At 45.1% G+C, this 19,260-nt stretch overlaps 1 protein-coding gene across 15 annotated transcripts in view; it reads right to left on the bottom strand.

The window, feature by feature from the left end:
• Positions 1-19,260, bottom strand: part of LOC144946487 (ankyrin-2-like) — a 253,800-nt gene that overhangs the window by 104,019 nt on the left and 130,521 nt on the right. For all 15 annotated transcript variants that reach the window (XM_078875404.1, XM_078875418.1, XM_078875417.1 and 12 more), the window contains exon 2: positions 2,896-2,997. In XM_078875404.1, the coding sequence (XP_078731530.1) occupies positions 2,896-2,997 (102 nt within the window). The remainder of the gene's footprint in view (positions 1-2,895; positions 2,998-19,260) is intronic.

Raw genomic sequence — 19,260 nt, forward strand, 5'->3', positions numbered from 1 at the left:
GGATGAATGGACACACACGCAGAGAAACAGACAGATGGATGAACAGGCAGAGAGGTGCACGGAAGGCGAATGGATGGATGGATGAACAAAAGAATGGATGGATGGACAAAAAGGTAGCAAGGTAAACAGACAGGTAAGCAGATATACATACACAAATACAGTCCAAGCAGACATAACCAATCAGATGGACACATGGTGGGTGGAAAAGTGGATGCACAGACAGAAGGACAGAGAGGGTAGCAGGAAGACAGACATGACAGGCAGGAAAGCAAGCAGGCAGAACAATACGTAGGAAGGTAAGTAGGTGGGGGCGGGCAGGCGGGCATGTAAACGGAAATACAGATAGACAGATGACCAGATAAATAGACAGACAAAAACAGAAACTACATTGAGTACAATATAAATGTAGTTATAATTTTAGTTTAGAATCAACATGTTGGACCCAACTAATCACAACACACTCCGTCAACCACGGTCGTGATGAGCACACGGTGACCTCACCTACACTGCCCTGCCCGCAAGGCATTCCGGGGCCAAATTTTTAATTCATAACAATTATAATAATCCAGTACATGTGGTATTCGCATCATTTGTACAACAGGGCTATCATGAGGGTGCTGTGTTTCACAGACAGTTATAGTTCGCCTGCAGGGAGCCCTGTTGCCATCTTTCAATATACTCTCACGGGATCTTTAATCCATAAAATAGGTTTTTGGGTAAGATCGCCTAAATATAAATGTTTCGTTAAACCTGCATCCACCCGGCAGCCAATTAGTAAGGTTTGTCACTTAAACAAAACGTGCCAATTAGTGACTAGATCAGCACACCGATGTGTTGGAGAGTAAACCCACAATATATTTATTCCATCTAACCCACAAAACATATAATAGATAATATTGGTCGCGAAAGCTGACAGGATCTTTAATGTCCACTGTGAAGCAGACGGCCGCACATTTCTTGGTTGATTTGGCCGCAGCATTGGCCGCTCGCTCCACCGCTGACCGTTGGAAAGGAGTGCCTCTGGCATTATGGGCGCGGTGCCTGATGAGTGCCCTAGTGGTCGCGAACAATTATATTCTTTTTATTTTACCAAGTGTAGCCCACTGAGCTATATAGCTATTTTTTTTTAATCGACCTGGCCACAAATGATAGCTCAACGAAATGGCTTATCACGTGGACATTATTAGCAGCCAAATAATCTAAATGCATGTTTCTAAATGTGGAGGGAAAAACCGGAGGACCTGGAGAAAAATCCACGCAACCATGGGGATCGGACCCACAACTTCCTCCATACCAGGCGAGGGAGTTAACATCTCGCCACTGCGTTACTGTATGTATGAACTTCTTTCACACTGTATGGAGCCAACTGTGCTAATCGGAGGTGCTCCTGCTGCTGCTGCTTGCTCGTCGTGTTCACTCTCTTTGCTGTCGGCAATCATTTCCCGATGAGCAGAGCGCTTCCTTCAATGTCTAATCGTTGCCTGGTGCGAGGACGGCACAGTCGTTCCCGCAGGAGCGAATCGTTTTTGAATTTCCATCGAACTGATGGCTCGTCCGGCTCAGAATTGACGGTGGGGCAAAGGAGGTGGCATGGATGTATGGTTTAAGGAAGGAGGTTATTTTGCTGTCGTCGAGGTCAACTTCTGCTTCATCAACATCTCACTTCGTTGGCATCTAACCTGGTCAATTCCTCTCAGTCCACATTTAATACTACGAGTAACAATTACCTGCGTTTACCCAAGGAAGCCTCGTGGAGTCTCAAGGCTCTTTTAAAGGACAATGTTGCATTTATGATGTTTTCGCCATTCCATTAAGGATTGCTTAGCATGTGGGTGGGAACCAGGGCACTCGAGGGAAAACCCACAACTGCAATAGGGGGGGGACACTCAAAAATCCGCAGACAATAAATGATTCATTGCTGTACTGAAATCACCTGGCCACCTCACAGCTCAATCCTAAACTGCCCGCATATCCCAGGAAGGCTCTAATGTAAGTATTATCTAAACCTGCTGAGCTTCTGATCCCTGGTGAGATCGGGTATATGCAGGGTTATTTAGTGGTATGAAATGTTTCCCCTGGTCAATGTCTTATCTGATTTTACCTGTTGAAAATCTTACTTGGTAGACATCTCATCTGGTCGACATATCATCCATTTCATATCCCACCTGATCAATTCCTTACCTGGCTCAGTGCGTCACTTCATGAGGTCTCAGGTGGTCAACATCCTCATCTGGTTGACATCTGACTAATTCTACACTTCATCTAGTTGACATCTGACTAATTCTACACCTCATCTGGTTGACATGACTAATTCTACACTTCATCTGGTTGACATCTGACTAATTCTACACCTCATCTGGTTGACATCTGACTAATTCTACACTTCACCTGGTTGACATATGACTAATTCTACATCTCATCTGGTTGACATCTGACTAATTCTACACTTCATCTGGTTGACATCTGACTAATTCTACACTTCATCTGGTTGACATCTGACTTATTCTAAACCTCACCTGGTTGACATCTGACTAATTCTAAACCTCACCTGGTTGACATCTGACTAATTCTACACCTCATCTGGTTGACATCTGACTAATTCTACACTTCATCTGGTTGACATCTGACTAATTCTACACTTGGTCTTGTTGACATCTGACTAATTCTACACTTCATCTGGTTGACATCTGACTAATTCTACACTTCATCTGGTTGACATCTGACTAATTCTACACTTGGTCTTGTTGACATCTGACTAATTCTACACCTCACCTGGTTGACATCTGACTAATTCTACACTTCACCTGGTTGACATCTCACCGGTTTGACCTCTTGCTCAGCCAACATGACATCTTAACCTGGCTAAGAGTAGACGAAGTGAGGTCTCAGCATCACCTGGTTGCTGGTGTTGATGTCGATGCCATTGTTCAGACAGTCGAGGACCTTGTCCAGATTCCCAGCCCTCGCGGCGCGAAGGAAGCTCGCACTGCTGTCCGCCTGCAGCGATTGGCACGCACGCACACACACACAGAGACAAAGATGCCCCGTTTAGCTTTCAACAGACTGTTTGGGCAATTGCTGTTAGCGACCACTTAGAAAGGCTGGAATGGCACACGAAGGAGTGGGTGGCCACCACCACACCCGGCGGCCTTTATCCACCGAGTGGCGATGTTTACACACCACACCAGGTATGCATTTGAGGATGAGTCGACCTTGGGAAGGCTCCGGACCGTTCAGATAATCATCACGCACACACGCGCACACACATGGCATTTGGACATTATACGAGCGCCGGCTGTCATGCTCACATATTCAAGCGATGGATACAAGAACGTCAATACACCGACTGTAAGTACCCACGCTCAACTATACACACACTGAGGCAAAGATCTCCCCTTTCGCCAGAATGTTGGGTCAAGCAATGTTACGTTGAAACTTGTCCAGAGTTTGTCTGGTGGGTTGTGGAGGACGCATTTTTTGTATTCAATATCGAAATGAGTACTAGTACTGTATGTGGAGACGTGATCTGCTTAATTAGTCTACCCAGGGCTGATGTTAACAAGCCCCACCAGGTACTCATTGAACAGCATGCATAAGCAGAACATTGTTCTGTATCTCCACATACAAGTAACACGTTGTTTTAGTCTACCAGCTTCTTTGTTTTCCAAGACCAATATTATCCAGCAGCATTTGTTTAAGCAAGCACAACGACACAGTCCTCATTCAAGACCGAGTTTACTTAGGATAGGCCCAGAACCAGTTAAGACACTGTCCACCACTGTTCGCCACGGAATTGAACTCGGTCGTATGTATGTTGAACTTCTTTCGCACCGTACGTAACCAGCCGTGCAGTTCGTTGGGTTCGTAGCACAGAGTGCGAACGACTGCGCCAATGTTCCCCACAACAAAAACAACCGCTACCCAACATTGTGTGGAGGTAGTGATGCCATAATCCAACCCAGCGAAGAGGTGGGGGGTTATTTTGCCAGTCTCCACAATACATAACAAAGTAAGGAAAGTCGCCCTGCAGCATCAACACCAGCTACCGGGGTGACACTATCAATGAGCAGAGCGCTGGCTGGCTAAAAGCAAGCTGGCATGGCGGGGAGCGCAGGTGGTGCATCTGCCATTCACCTTGGTCTATTAACCCTTAATTTATATCTGGGTCTGTCCAATGACCTCCTTTATTGTATGACTGAGCTGCGAGGTGACCAGAATTACTAGCTCGGTACAAGTGCTGTGGATGATATCACTGTCTGCTTGTGATTCACGGCTGTTGTTACAGTGTGCTCATGGACAGGCACAATACGAGCCGCGCACAATGACTTTCAAAACAAAAAGGTTACAACTCTTTCATGATACCGATGTTGCTCTGTTAAGTTCTGGCCTTTGGAAGTTCGGAATGGAACTTGGCAATGAAGCGTCGCAGATTCAATCAGGATGAGGAGGTTGTGATAGGTGGGACACGTGTGCAGGATGGAGGAGGGCAGATCAATGAGGCAGGCTTTGGAGTGGCACCCAGAGATGGGCAACCAAGGGAAAGATCTAAAGGCAGATGATGGTGATGAGATTCTTAAGAGTGGCCCTTGAAGAATGTGTCAATCTGCAATGACTATTTGACCTTGCAGAAGGAAGTCATGCTGAGATGTGGCGAAATCATCGGCACTGGCCGTAATGTCTTGACACGGACCTTGAAAGTGGAATATACTTTAGCAAGCAAGGAATAATTGACTTTATTTAAAGTGGATAGGAGGCAATGCGCCAGCACTGCTCACGTGTAAGAAGTACCCGTAAGAAAAAACATGAAATGAATAGAAATATACAATTTTCATATGGGGGTTTTAGGTGGCAGTATCGTGTGGAGAAGTGCTTTGTGGGAGATGAGCTCTTCTCAGAGGAAGGTGGAGTGGCTGAGTCACGCATCTTCCAAAGTCTTCGCAGTTGGTGCCCGTGTCCATGGGTGCCATAAACTCGCGAATGTGAATCATTCAAGACTCCAGTGGGCACCAATAAGGATAAAAACCGGTGTTTTAATCTGGGCGGCCACTGGTGATTAAACCGAGTTCTGGGATGTTTGGCAAACTCAATTCGCGAGTTACTTTGCATGTGAGGGGAAAACGGTCGTCACCAGAGACCTACATCAAAGAGGAGCTTGTTTCAATAAAAACTCACTCAATGAGAACCTGATATGAGGACATTCTACAGTTTCTCTACAACAAACATTCACAGGACCCTGAGAACTGTATATCCACGTGTGTCCGCTTCATACTGCAATGCAGTCCAGCGTGTGTCAAGAGCATTGGGGCTCTATTTTTAACCACTCTTATCGTCGGCGTGTGTCGGACCTACACTTGGGAATTCTTATCATTCTTTTGAAGCGGTTTCTAAATGATTAGAGCTTCAAGAGCTTTAACACGGGGGCCAGTGGTCAGCGTCCGGAAGGCATAAGTCAAATAAAAGACACATATAACTGAAGTTTGCGTGACGCTGGTTAGAGCACCGGTTACGAACAGCGGTGACCTGAATTTGCTTCCCAGGAATGGCCAACCTCGGTCGCCATTGATATTTGAACCGGTCCCAAGCCCCCGAATTCACCGACGCACACTGGCCAGCGCGGTGAAGTGTGGTCGATAAACTCCCCATGACCAGCACGGCATGGGGAAGCCTTCATCCAGCAGTGGATTGATAAAGGGCTGTAAATAACACCAATACTCTTTGGTTCTTTCGGTAAAGTCACGTAGGTATAAAATACAACAAATCACGACGTTTCGGGCGCAACAACAGAAGCGTCCGTCATCAGGTAGGAGGAAAGCAGCAGGCCATGCTTTCCCATCTGATGAGCAGCAGGCCATGCTTTCCCACCTGATGAGCAGCAGGCCATGCTTTCCCATCTGATGAGCAGCAGACCATGCTTTCCCATCTGATGAGCAGCAGACCATGCTTTCCCATCTGATGAGCAGCAGGCCATGCTTTCCCACCTGATGAGCAGCAGGCCATGCTTTCCCATCTGATGAGCAGCAGACCATGCTTTCCCATCTGATGAGCAGCAGACCATGCTTTCCCATCTGATGAGCAGCAGGCCATGCTTTCCCATCTGATGAGCAGCAGGCCATGCTTTCCCATCTGATGAGCAGCAGGCCATGCTTTCCCATCTGATGAGCAGCAGACCATGCTTTCCCATCTGATGAGCAGCAGGCCATGCTTTCCCATCTGATGAGCAGCAGACCATGCTTTCCCACCTGATGAGCAGCAGACCATGCTTTCCCATCTGATGAGCAGCAGGCCATGCTTTCCCATCTGATGAGCAGCAGACCATGCTTTCCCATCTGATGAGCAGCAGGCCATGCTTTCCCATCTGATGAGCAGCAGGCCATGCTTTCCCATCTGATGAGCAGCAGACCATGCTTTCCCATCTGATGAGCAGCAGACCATGCTTTCCCACCACCTGATGATGGACGCTTGTGTTGCGTCCGAAACGTCGTGATCTATTTCATGTTATACCTACGTGACTTTACCGAAAGAACCAAAGAGTATGGATTCATGCAGTCACGAAAGCTTCAAATACAAATAATAACTAGTTTATATATTTTAGTTCATGAATCCTGCATGAAAGAATTATGTGTGTATTACACACATACCACCACACCTTTAAACATGACTGCTATCTGAGCCCACAGTCTTCAAGCCAATAGCAAGTATGTCAGGATGATTCTCATGTTATAGCTGACGAGAGTATAGGAATTTTGTGCACACACTGCACGTCGACACGGCTTTAGCACTTAAAAGGCCTTTATCACACGACTATTGATTTACTCTAAGATGTCATTCTGCTTATAACTTAAGAAATTAACAAACTACGAGGACAAGCAACGATAAACAAATATAAATCTTCCGAAAAATGCAAGTTTTTTTTTCATAGGGCATCACCTAATAAAAATAAATAAATTATTGCCCAATTGCTGCAGCGAAAATTAAGATCAATAGAAGCTAATGCAGGGAACTGAAAGCATGAGAGAATAAATGTGTCCTGAGCAGACAAAAACATTTCATGGAGTGATTGTTTCCGATTACGAGTTAAGAGACACCCACTGCAGTTGACTGAATTATCTTAATGTCCCAATCACCCATCACAAGGACTCTCCCACATAATGAGTAGGTGTTCGTGGAAGTGTTGTGTTGTACATCTCTTCAACGTGTTTCTGGGTTACATCGCGTGCTGTACGGACATGATGAGGTGTTGTACGGACATCGTGAGGTGTTGAACAGACATCATGCCGTCCTGTACGGACATCATGCCCAACAACACACGGTACAAGCCGAAAACCCAGTAGACAGCTTAACCCATGTCGTACTGAAAGATACTCTTTGGTTCTTTCGGTAAAGTCACGTAGGTAAAAAAAAAAATAAGAAAAAATAAAAATAGAAATAATTAAATTAAATCACGACGTTTCGGAAGCAACACAAGCTTCCGTCATCAGGTGGGACAACCACAGCAACAAACAAAAAATAACTGTTTTTATTTTTACTATTTTTATTCTTAATTAAAAAATTTCCCCTACGTGACTTTACCGAAAGAACCAAAGAGTATGGAAAACTTCAAATCAAGAACGTACTGAAAGATGTTTGTCAATCATTTAGCTTCTAACTTGAGAACCAAAAGATATATGCAAGCCCATGTATTGTAGTAGTTGTAGCAGTCTGCCTGGCCACACAGGCACGGTCGCTTGATGCTTCCAAAGGCTCTGCAAGAAGCTGGTCAATCCAGCGAGTGAATGCATGAGAATACAATCACTGGAAAAATAATGACACCATTTGCACTACGCATTATGATTTCAACCGGTGGCGTAGCCACCGAGTGTGCAGGTGGTGTAACTGCACCGGCAGCCTATGGCTCAAAGGGCGGCCGATGAGCCGGGCTCTGAAGAGAGGGAATCTGGTCACGGATGAGGAGGGGTTCCCATTTTATTCCTCAAACCAGGGCCCGTGCCAACCAGGGCCCGTGCCAACCAGGTGATGCCTCCCACTGATGTCAACATAAAGAGGACCTAGGTATTTACACAATTGGAACCTCAATCGCCAGTAAAAATATGATAATTGGTTTATTACCCTTCTATCTGGCAACAAAACTGACACCTTTTTACAAGGAGTCATGTTTGCATAGACCACAATACCTGCAGTCATAATGCAAACAAAAAACATAACTCTGATAATGTGCACTGTCCTTGAAGTTGATTGGTCCACACCCGAGACAGCTTTCCTTAGAGCCTAGTCTCACATGGGTTGGACCAGATGACGCCAAAAGGTGTCAGTTTTGTTGCCAGATAGAAGGGTAAAAAACCAATTATCAGGACCTCGGTACTTTTGCAGAACAACATCACAGGGCCTTTAAACATCCACGTCGCAGACAATGGCACGCTTGGCTTGATTCCCCACACAAAAACGTTGGCTAACTCTACGGACGCAGCAGAAGTCAAACAATTGTCTGTTTGAGATCACAAGCTGGGCCTGCGTCCGATGTAAACACGTGCCCAGCCGCGCGGGCGATACGAAGACATGGAGTGTGCCTGGCGGGCCCTGTGTTCCCGAAGGCTGGGTGCGATATCGATCGTCCTGGCCGTCCGTGTGAGAGCCCAGTAATTGCACGAACACAGGAAGAGCGGCTCCCCACTTGTCCTTCCGACAACTGAGAAGAACCGCGCAATAGCTGCTGCTGCTGCTGGTGGGAAACACGTGGTTGTGTTTTCCCAGAACCCGGGATAACAGGCAGACCCAGAGGTTGGAGTATTATGGGATTTCTTTCTGCAGCGTAAGCTATGCATTTAAGTGAAGGGTTAGCCTGGTTAATGTTATATGGTGTAGACACCGAGAGTTAGTGTGAGGAATTGTGCTGTGGTTAGTTTTAGAGGTCAAGGCCGTAGACATGCAGTCAACATTGGGGGGGACCAAATCTTCCAGGGTGTCTGGGGGTCCCAACCCAGAAAAATATCAAAATTTGAAAACTAATTTCCTGCCATTTCCTGCCTAAAATATGTTTTTAAATTCACTAACACGTGGGATGGACTTTTTATTTATTTTTTACAATGTCTAAGAGTGTATTGAATTACACTGCTCTGTTTTTACTTTTTTTACATTTTCTTGTTTCATTGTATATAATGGCAGAGATTAGGGATTCATAAAGTCCAACCATAACCACAATCATATGAACAGAAATCTATGCATTGTTATATGAAGGCAAGTCCAGTTATTGTGGCCAAGGTTTTTATGGGATGTGCCCCCTCCAATTTATATTATAATTATGGCCTTGTTAGAGGTACTACCAGGGTTATAGTGGTAAATAATGAATATAGGGTTTTTGGGTAGTGATAGGGTTAATGTTAGGGATATCACTTGGAATGTAAAAGGTTATGCTATGGTTAATGGTCATGATCGAGTTAATCGTATAATAATATTGTTAAGCTTAGCGATGTAGTTAAACGTTAATATTAAAATGTGTGGGTGCAAGGGGTAATGTTATAGTTAGGAATATTGATATAATTAATATTATGGGTTTAGGCTAGAGTTAAGATGGGGTAGAGTTAAGATGAGGTACCTGGTGTGGGGTGCAAACATCGCCACTGGGGGGGACAAAGGCGGTCTGGCGTGGTGCTGGCCACCCACCCCCTTGTATGTGCGTGTGTGTGTGCGTTTGTGCGTGTGTGCTAGCGAGAGCGTGCGAGCGAACACAAGTCAGAGCGATGGGGTGGAACGGAAGGAAGCTCACTCAACCATCCTTCCATCTCCATCATCATCTCCTCGGCCAAGGGCTGTTTGCGAGAACCTATTTAAGGCCTGCGCAATGCACGATGAGGTCACTGACCATCACGGCCCTACAGCCTTTTTATTCCTGCGTGATGAAGTTTGTATCCAGTACCTGCTAAAAATGTAGCAGGTGCTCATTTATGACTGAGTCAATCTAAGGGAAGGCCCAGTACAGTTTCAGATATCAATTGCAAGTGATATTAGCCGTGGCCGGGAATTTAACCCAGGGTGATCAGGGTCGAAGCCCAGTGGACTAAACACTGCGCCCAATAGTGTCCCGAGGAATTTAAGGCTGAGTCGAACGAAGGGAGGCACAGATTATGTGCAAACGTCTTTTACCTGCCGAACCAGAGTCCATCACCGTCATCGCTATCATCATTAGCACCATCAGGACGTCAATGTCAGTCCAACTACCACTTGGTAATAAATCAACAGCGGAGAGCAGGCGAATATCTCCAGAACATAGGCAGACGGATATAGCCCAAAGTGCAGCTATGTTTAAAGGTGAATAACATTTGGAATCTAATTACATTTCATATTTGATGTATATACTGTATATATGTGAAACGTGTGAACAGCAATAGCTTTGAGCGTATAAGTTAAACTGAAGGTATAATTACCCTGACGATTCAAGGGCATTGTGTTAATTACAAAACAATGCACATTTGACCAAACATTTATTTCCCATTTGCTAGTACAAACGTATGGAAACACACACTATTAAAATAATATACATCCAATGTCAGTTCACTGCTGGATGAATGCCTCCCCCACTCCATTTCGGTCAAAGGGGCGGGTTGTTTAAACCATACTTCACCACGCTGGTCAGTGCATGTTGCTGAAGGTGAGACTCGGGACCAGTTTATATTTCACTCACCGCTAATGTTAGATCGTGAATGGGAATCAATCAAACTCCGCACTGTAGGATGTAACATTTACTTAACCTTTACTCAAACCCTAGTCCTGAGATTCAACAATATCACTCAAAATTGGTCACTGCAGTATGTATAACACTACACAGTATAAACAAGAGCTATGTATTTGCTTATTAAGTTCTGTTACATAACCATGTCTTTTAAACAACACAAACAACATGTAAAAAGCACAGCAGACTTTGTGCATTATGCAACAACCATCGGCATATCCTGTTGAACTGCATTGTGGTTCTCTTAATGCCTTTGGGAACCATAGATGTGGAGTCTCCACTTCCACACTATTGGGGCCATTTGCTTGGCTAATGCCAACAATAATCAAATCTGCAAATGATGGCAAAAAACAACCCCATCGATACAATCTTCTATAATGGTTCAGGCTGAGGCAGAACTGTCAGCAGTGAGTATTGGTGACTCGACTGTGCTGATGAGGCCTGAATGAACACAAAACCGGCCCACAGTTGTTTATTACAGCGACACTGCTGCTGTCACTTGCTCACATTTGCTCAACTTCATTTTGATGATGGCCAAAGACAAGAGGAGCACAATGCACTTCAGGAAATGCTAATGGTTGTTACATATGCACAGAGAGAGTATACATTATACTTGATACAGCAATCGTGCTGTGACGGTTCCACCTGAAGACGGAAGCTTGTGTTGCCTCCGAAACGGCGTGATTATTATTTTATTTTACTTTTATTAATTTTAATTTTTTACCTACGTCACTTTACCGAAAAAACCTTAGAATATGAATCCTTGCAGTCACGAAAGCTTCAAATCTAGAATTACATTATACATGTCCACGTCTTATTTGAAACTCAGGGTGTTCCAGGCTGCACTGTCGTTCCGTTTTATGATGGGGGCTTCTCATTAACAGCTTTGATTATAATGACCTTAGATTATAATTACATTATTATACTTACATGATTATAATTACAAGTGATTATAATGACATGATTATAATGACATTAGATTATAATTACATGATTATACTTAGATTTCATTATAATTACATGATTACAATGACATGATCATAATTACATATGATTAGAATTACATTTGATTAGAATTGCATATGATTTTAATTGCATATGATTTTAATTGCATATTTATTTAATTACATATGATTATAATTAAATATGATTATAATTACATTTGATTAGAATTACAATATGATTTTAATTGCATATTTATTTAATTGCATATGATTTTAACTGCATATGCTGCCCAGGTGCACATCTTGGCAATGAGGCAATGGGTCTCAACGGGCTCTCATTTGGTTCAATGGAGGCCCGCCTTGATGTGATTCACACGAAAGTTGGCTACAATTAAGCGTCTTAAGCGCTCTTGATCAAAGTCATACATACTATCCCATATATTGAGATGCACTTTACTATAGCATATTATTTATGGATGAACAGGCTTTGCTCAGTTTTAAAGGCACGGATATTCTGTACACGAAGACCCCCCCCCCATTGCCTTAAGAGACTATTGAGGCAAGTGCTGTTAGCGAGAACCTATTAAGGCTGGTACGGCACACGAGGATGTGGATGACTAGAACCACGCCCGGCCGCCTTTGTCCCACTAGTGGTGATGTTTACACATCGCACCAGGTACTCATTTGAGGCTGAGTCAAACTAGGGGAAACCACACACCTACACCCCTCCGACGACCGTTGTTTCTCCACACCTCGTCTGGGAGTAAATAGTACAAGGTGCTATCGGTCTGCATCAACATAAGTGTGAAATAGTATCATTGAACTGGGTATCGAACTTACGTTTACGGTACTAGGATGGTAGCGCAGTGATATTATTATCAACAAAAAGATAGCTGGTGTATGGGGCAAAAATCCCCTGTATAGCCTGAATATACGTGTAGAGCAAGTGCTGTTAGCAAGCGCCTATTGGGGCGAGCACAGCACACCAGGGGTATCGTGTGGCCAGCGACATGTCCGGCGCTGCCTTTGAGTTATCTGCTGATCTTTTTGCACCACACCGTACAAAATATTGCATTCGTTTAATGCTGAGTCGACCTAGAGAATGCCCAGACCAGGTTTAAATACGACTCGGCACCGATATTGGCCACCATCGGGAATCGAACCCAGATGGCTGGCTTCTAGCGCAGTCAGTGTGCGAGGCACATGGAGACGCCAACGCAGAAATACGCCTACACATGCACATGTTCTCGAATATTGAATAAAGACATGATTTTAATAAATATATTTCAAAGAGAGCTTTTTTTTAATGAGCGAATTATGTGGCTTGCCGTCAACGTGTGAATATTTTCTCAAATCTACATTTTGTCAGGCTGATTATTTTTTATGCCATCATCATCATCGTCCTCAGCGTGTGAATATTTTCTCAAATCTACATTTTGTCAGGCTGATTATTTTTGTATGCCATCATCATCGTCCTCAGCCATGATCGATCCACTGCTAGATGAAGGCCTCCCCGAGTCATCGCCATATTCTCAGCTTGTGACAATGCACACATTTAAATCCAATTTTTTTAGATGTTTTCATTGTATTATCTCCATAATTGTTATCCCTGTTAAAACCACAGACGATGTTTATAATATTATATTGTTTAATCTCTCAAGCACCAAGTCTACACCTGTGGCAGAAATGTGAACCCTAACAATTATTGCTCAGGAACATCAACTTGCTGCGTTTACAAAGTTTTCACGTGAAATTCACTGCGGCGTTTACGTAAACAGTGATCTGTTCCACGAAGTCGGACTTAAGTCACCCAACGGCTGAGTTGAAAAAGGGCAATTTTAAACATTTATGCCCCTGTATACATTTGCTGCATCGTTGCGGTAAATTCTACGACGGTATTATTTATATCGTAAATCTGTATTCTGTAATAACTGAAACCAACAATTTATGATTTTGCGATCTCAAGCATGTCCATCAACACAATTAATCTGTAATTTTGTCCCGCGCTGATTCGGCCGAATATTGTAAAAATATAAGCATTACAACGAAAAAAATCCGGGAATTAAATATACATTTTTAAATAATATATTGCTTCGAGAACTCCCAGACCACTCCTGCCTGTAAAGATAGACTGCATGACCTGTTTTCACAATAGATTAAAATATTAATATGCTGCATTTATACGTAGAACACAGTGCAATCATTATAAACACACAATGTATTCGGTAATTCTATAGAAGACAAACATTTGGATCAAACGACTCATCTGGTGCAATCGCTGTTCGCGAGCACCTGTTATTGCCATCACGGCGCACATCAAAAGGTAGCCACCACCAGCACCACCAACACCCTCGGACTCTTTTTTTCATCCCCAGGACTGATATTTACTCCGCTCCACGAACACAACGACAACGATCCCTCTAGTAGCCTCGCGCCGTGAGCAAAAACCTATCAAGGCAGTGCACGGCAACAGGACGAGGTGGTGTGGTCGGAACCACGCCCAGCCGTCTTTGTCTCCCCAATGCTGATGTTTACACACTGCACCAGAGGCCGGAGGACTGAGACCGGTTCAGATTTCACCCGCCACTGATGGTAGCCGTGTCTGGGAATCAAACCCAAGGTTAACAGATTCACAGCGCGCATTGCGCAAACCACGACGCTACCGCTCCACCCCACATCACCATCCATTAACGCACACAGACACGCGCGTGCACACGCACACACGTGTACGCACACGTGCTGTAATTGTCGCGGTCCGTTCTAATTAATTGGTGGCAGTGTGGCCAGCAGCCCTGACCTTACGCCTCCGCTCAGTCTTCTCTCGCGAAAGCCTCCTCTGCTCCCTCCTCTGCTCCTTCTCCTCCCTCTCCCTGTCCGCCTGCTCCTTCTCTTTGTCCTTCGGTGTCGGCACCGACACCTCCTGGATCTGGTCACGAGCCTTCTTCAGCTTCGAGGCCGCGTGCGCCATTCCTGGACCGCCTCCTCCTCCACCGTAACTATTAATTCGTATCGCTACTCTTTGCGTTACGCCGTCGCTGTTGTTGTGATGTTCCTACGATCCTTTTTTTTTGCAAAAGCAGGCTTCGTCCGAGCATGCACAGAAACAAATCCCAGTGCAGGGATGGTGTTTAATTGCTTTGCAGTGGACGTGTGGCCTCTGCCTAGGTAGCCCTGCCCCGTTTGCAGAGTCCACGGATGTCTCCTTCTCTCTCCCCTGGTCCTCTCTCCCTCCCTCCTGGTCCTCCCCTCTCTACCAGTCTCCCCACATCCCCTTCCCTCCCATCCTCACTCACTCCCTCCCCACCCCTCTCTCCTCTTTCTTTCTCGCTCGTTGAGTTGCTCCGCCTAATGTGTATTTTTTTCATTTTGAAAAGATGAGATGCATGACATCACGCAGAAAATTATTCAGCTCACCGCCGCCGCTGCTGCTGATGATATGTATATCATAGCATCCTAATGATACTGTAATTCAGATTATTATGATCATAATCACTGCATTGTATTGATAATAATACTTATATGACAGCATTGACCATATACACATTATATATGATAATGTTCGTAATATTAACCGTGGCAAAGTTTTTTAATGATTGTAATGATGTCCATGATAATGGATTATTTAATGATGATTATGGATTTTACTATGAATAAAACGTCGACTCAGAATTACGTTCGTCATCAAGATATATTATTAAATTAATAATGATTCTTATATTCATTGATGATGATAACGTTCATGAACATGTATTGATGATGGTGCGCTGATAATGATGATGTTCATGTTAACGGCAATGACGAAACATGTGATATTGCTGTTATGACGCATACGATCATATTAATGCTATTTATTATATCCTGAGGATTATGACGTTCATCAATAATCATGCCATATCGATGAAAACTCCTGCTGATGATGACAATGACGATCATACACTAAGCTGAGTTGCTGCTGATGATTTCCTGCTGATAACGATGGCAATTTTTTGCACACACAAACCATTGCTCATAACAAAATGACATCTGATAATTAAAACAACACTTTCAAAATGCATCAATTATGCAGATACACCATTTGAAATACTGCACGCGTGTATATGATGTGCATATGTCCCTATACTGTACGTGTGTATACCAATTGTCCCGGTATATATGCTATGAATTACAGCTTATATTGTACATTTGCTACGTACAATGCCATGTGTGCGTGCATGCTTTTATATGTGATATGCATGTATGCTACGTTTCGCAGTCGTGTACTTATGCTGTGTACATATATACTTCATAACAGTATATCTGCTACAGTATGCATTCCTATTGCATTATACAGTACGTGCTGAGTGATTGTATTGATGTATTTATGCTTATTGCTACAGTACACATGCTCTTGCAAATATACTGAACGGGGTACAGTATATGCAAAATACAGAATGCATAGGCGATGCAATGTATCATACGTGTTATTTGTACAGACATCCATATATGGTGTGTATCTGCGTGCAAAGAGAGTAATGACAACGTGTAATGCAGCACGCTGTATATAATAAGCACGTGTGCATAGGAGACAAAGAAATGACTGAACGTGCCTATGGGGGGGACCACCACTGGGGGAGACGGAGCGCTTGAATTGATCTCGTGCGCAGGTGCATTGTTGCAACGTGGGAATTTGGGGGAAATTCTTCATCTCGTAGTGGATGCGTCGTTTGCTCATGGCTGATAATCATCATCATCGAGGAACACGTGCATATATAATGTGTTTGTGAGTGCGCGCGTGTGTAGATGTGAGTGGGGAGCGGCAGCTGCAGCGGTGAGCGCACCTCGCTACGAACCCGGCGACGCGAGTTCGATTCCCGCTCACGAACCAACGCCAAACCTGGTCCTGGGACTTCCCTAGGTCGACCCAGCCTCAAATGAGTACATTTTTGCTGAAAACAGCGCCTAAGGCAGGCGGCTGGGCGTGGTGCTGGCCATCCCACCCCCTCGTGTGCCGTTCCATGCCTCAATAACGTGCTCGCTAACGCACACACACGTGCCCCCCCAAGTCTCTTCGGCTTTTAGGAGCTGCGGGGGTGGGGGCGTGGTGGTCTTTGTACGTATGAGTGCATGGCAATGTGCATGGTGGAGTCAATATACAAGGGAGGAGGAGTGTGTGAGTCTGGTTTTTTTCTTTGGAGCGCAGTGTGCAAGTGAGTAATGGGCATTGCGCGTCTGCATTGGACTTGCGTACTGCGCCAAGCGGGCTGCGTGCGTCTGTGTGCGAATGGGGGCATCGTTAAGCGCCACTGCGCTACGAACCCGGCGATCACGAACCAGTCGGATTCCCCGCTCACGAACAATCAGGAGTGACGATTTGTTTTCTTTCTCACCAGGTCCTGGGCTTCCGCCTAGGCTGACTCAGCCTGAAATGAACACCCCGTTGCGGTGCCGAACACACCAACACACCCTACCTATTCTTTGGTTATTTCGGTAAAGTCACGTATAAAGAGAAAATAATAAATTAAATACTAGCATACGACGTTTCGATTGCAACACAAGCAATCGTCATCAGGTATAAATTAAATAGGAACACAAATCTAGTATACTTAGAAATGTAATGTAATACAACAAGAGAGTCGGATTACATAACAGGCAACACCCTACCTGGTTGATTACGTTCTTCCTGAGAATGCTAAATTTGAGAGAGAGATAAAACACAGAACCAGAGACATATAGACAGACATATAAGTAGAGACAGATATCACAGAGATACATAGAGAGAGAGACGTACATAGGCACACAGAGAAACCACGTCTCTGTGTCGAGGCCTTAAATAGAGAGAGGGGGTAGAGAGAGGGAGGGGGTAGAGAAATTAGCATGTCAATGAGTGGCACGCTGCAGAAGCTTGGAAAAATGAAGGGAAAAGGAAGAGAGACACACTGAATTAAATAACCTAGCAAATTTTCGAAATGTAATGTAATGCAACACAGAGAGTCGGTCAACACACAATTAACGCATAGACTGGTTGATTACGTTTTTCAAAGATTGCTAAGTTAGAAGTTAAGTGTGACATTTGTAAGACACAGACACGAACACCGATACACAAGCAGAGAGAGACAACAAAAATCCAGAGAGAGAGAGAAAAAACAAACTTAAAACCAACACCCGTGTAGACAAAGGGGGCCGGGCGTGGTGCTGACCACCCACCACATCATAGGTGTGTCGTTCCGGCCACAATAGGTGCTCGCAAACAGCAATTGTCGCAGCAATCTGTGAAAGGCTATAAGTCTGCATCTGCGTGCGTGCGTGTACGTGTGTCTGTGTGTGGGGGGCGGTAGTTGTAGCGGGTAGCGCACTGCGCTACAATTCTGGCCTCCCCGGGTTCGAAACCCGCTCACGACCACCGACGCCAGTGACGATGGTATGAGCCGATCCTGGGCCTCCCCTAGGTCGACTCAGCCTCAAATGAGTAGCTGGTGCGGTGTGTAAACATCGCCACTGGGAGAGACAAATGCGGCCGGGCGTGGTGCTGGCCACCCACCCACTCGTGTGCCGTGCCGGCCTTCATAGGTGCTAATCGCTAACAGCACTTGCTCCGCAAGTCTGTTTAAGCTATACGGGGGATCTTTGTCGGGGAAGGAGGGTGGTCAATGGTGGGGGAGGGTGGGCAGTGGTGGGGGAGGGTGGGGAGGCGAGTGAAACAGATTATTTTTCTTTCAAAACCCAGGGCTAGCCGCTAATGGCTTCAAAATAAATGGAAAGAGAGAGAGAGTGAGGAGAGCACGCGAGAGAGTGCTTGATGTGATGGCGGTGGTCGGAGTGTGTTGGCCACGCCTGCTTGCTATTGCCATGCAATGACAGCAGATGTACAATGTTCCACGTGTGAGTTGCAGGATGTTTGTATGACGCGTGGTGCATGGGAGCGGTGGGCGTAGTACGCTAAGAGCCCGGGTTCGATTCCCGCTCACGGCCACCACCAGTGACGATTATCTGAACCGGCGCTGGGCCTCCCCTAGATCGACTAAGCCTCAAATCAGTATCTGGTGCGTAAACATCGACACATGGGAGGCAAAGGTGGCTGGGCGTGGTGCTGGCCACCCACCCCCTCGTGTGCCGTGCCGGCCGTCATAGGTGCTCGCTAACAGCACTTGCCCCAACAGTCTGTTAAGGTTATACGGGGGATATTTGTCTTAACAGCCTGGATCTTCCTCCGTCTGGCACCACCATGGTCTAACGCTGCGTTAGGGGCCGTCCATAAATGACGTCACGCGATTTTGGACGATTTTAGACCACCCCCCCCCCTCGTCACAAGGCGTTACAGAAAGTCAGACCCCCCTCAAATATGACGTCACAAGGCTCTGCCCCCCCGCCCAAACCATATTTTCATTTTGAACATAAAACATGCTTTAAACTATTGCCATTGTAGTGCGTATTTAATGTTGTGCTGCACTCTGATGTTGTAGGAGTGTTATAACAATTAGTGTTATAACAATTCTATATTTATTTAAAGTTGCGCATTTTTATGTGACGTCACATTTCTCACCCCCCCCCCCCCAGGTGCATGATGTCATTTATGGACGGGGGTGCAAGAGCCACCCTTCCTCGTCACTGGCGGCG

The sequence above is a fragment of the Lampetra fluviatilis genome, chromosome 41 (assembly GCF_964198595.1).
Source record: "Lampetra fluviatilis chromosome 41, kcLamFluv1.1, whole genome shotgun sequence".
Taxonomy (NCBI): Eukaryota; Metazoa; Chordata; class Hyperoartia; order Petromyzontiformes; family Petromyzontidae; genus Lampetra; species Lampetra fluviatilis.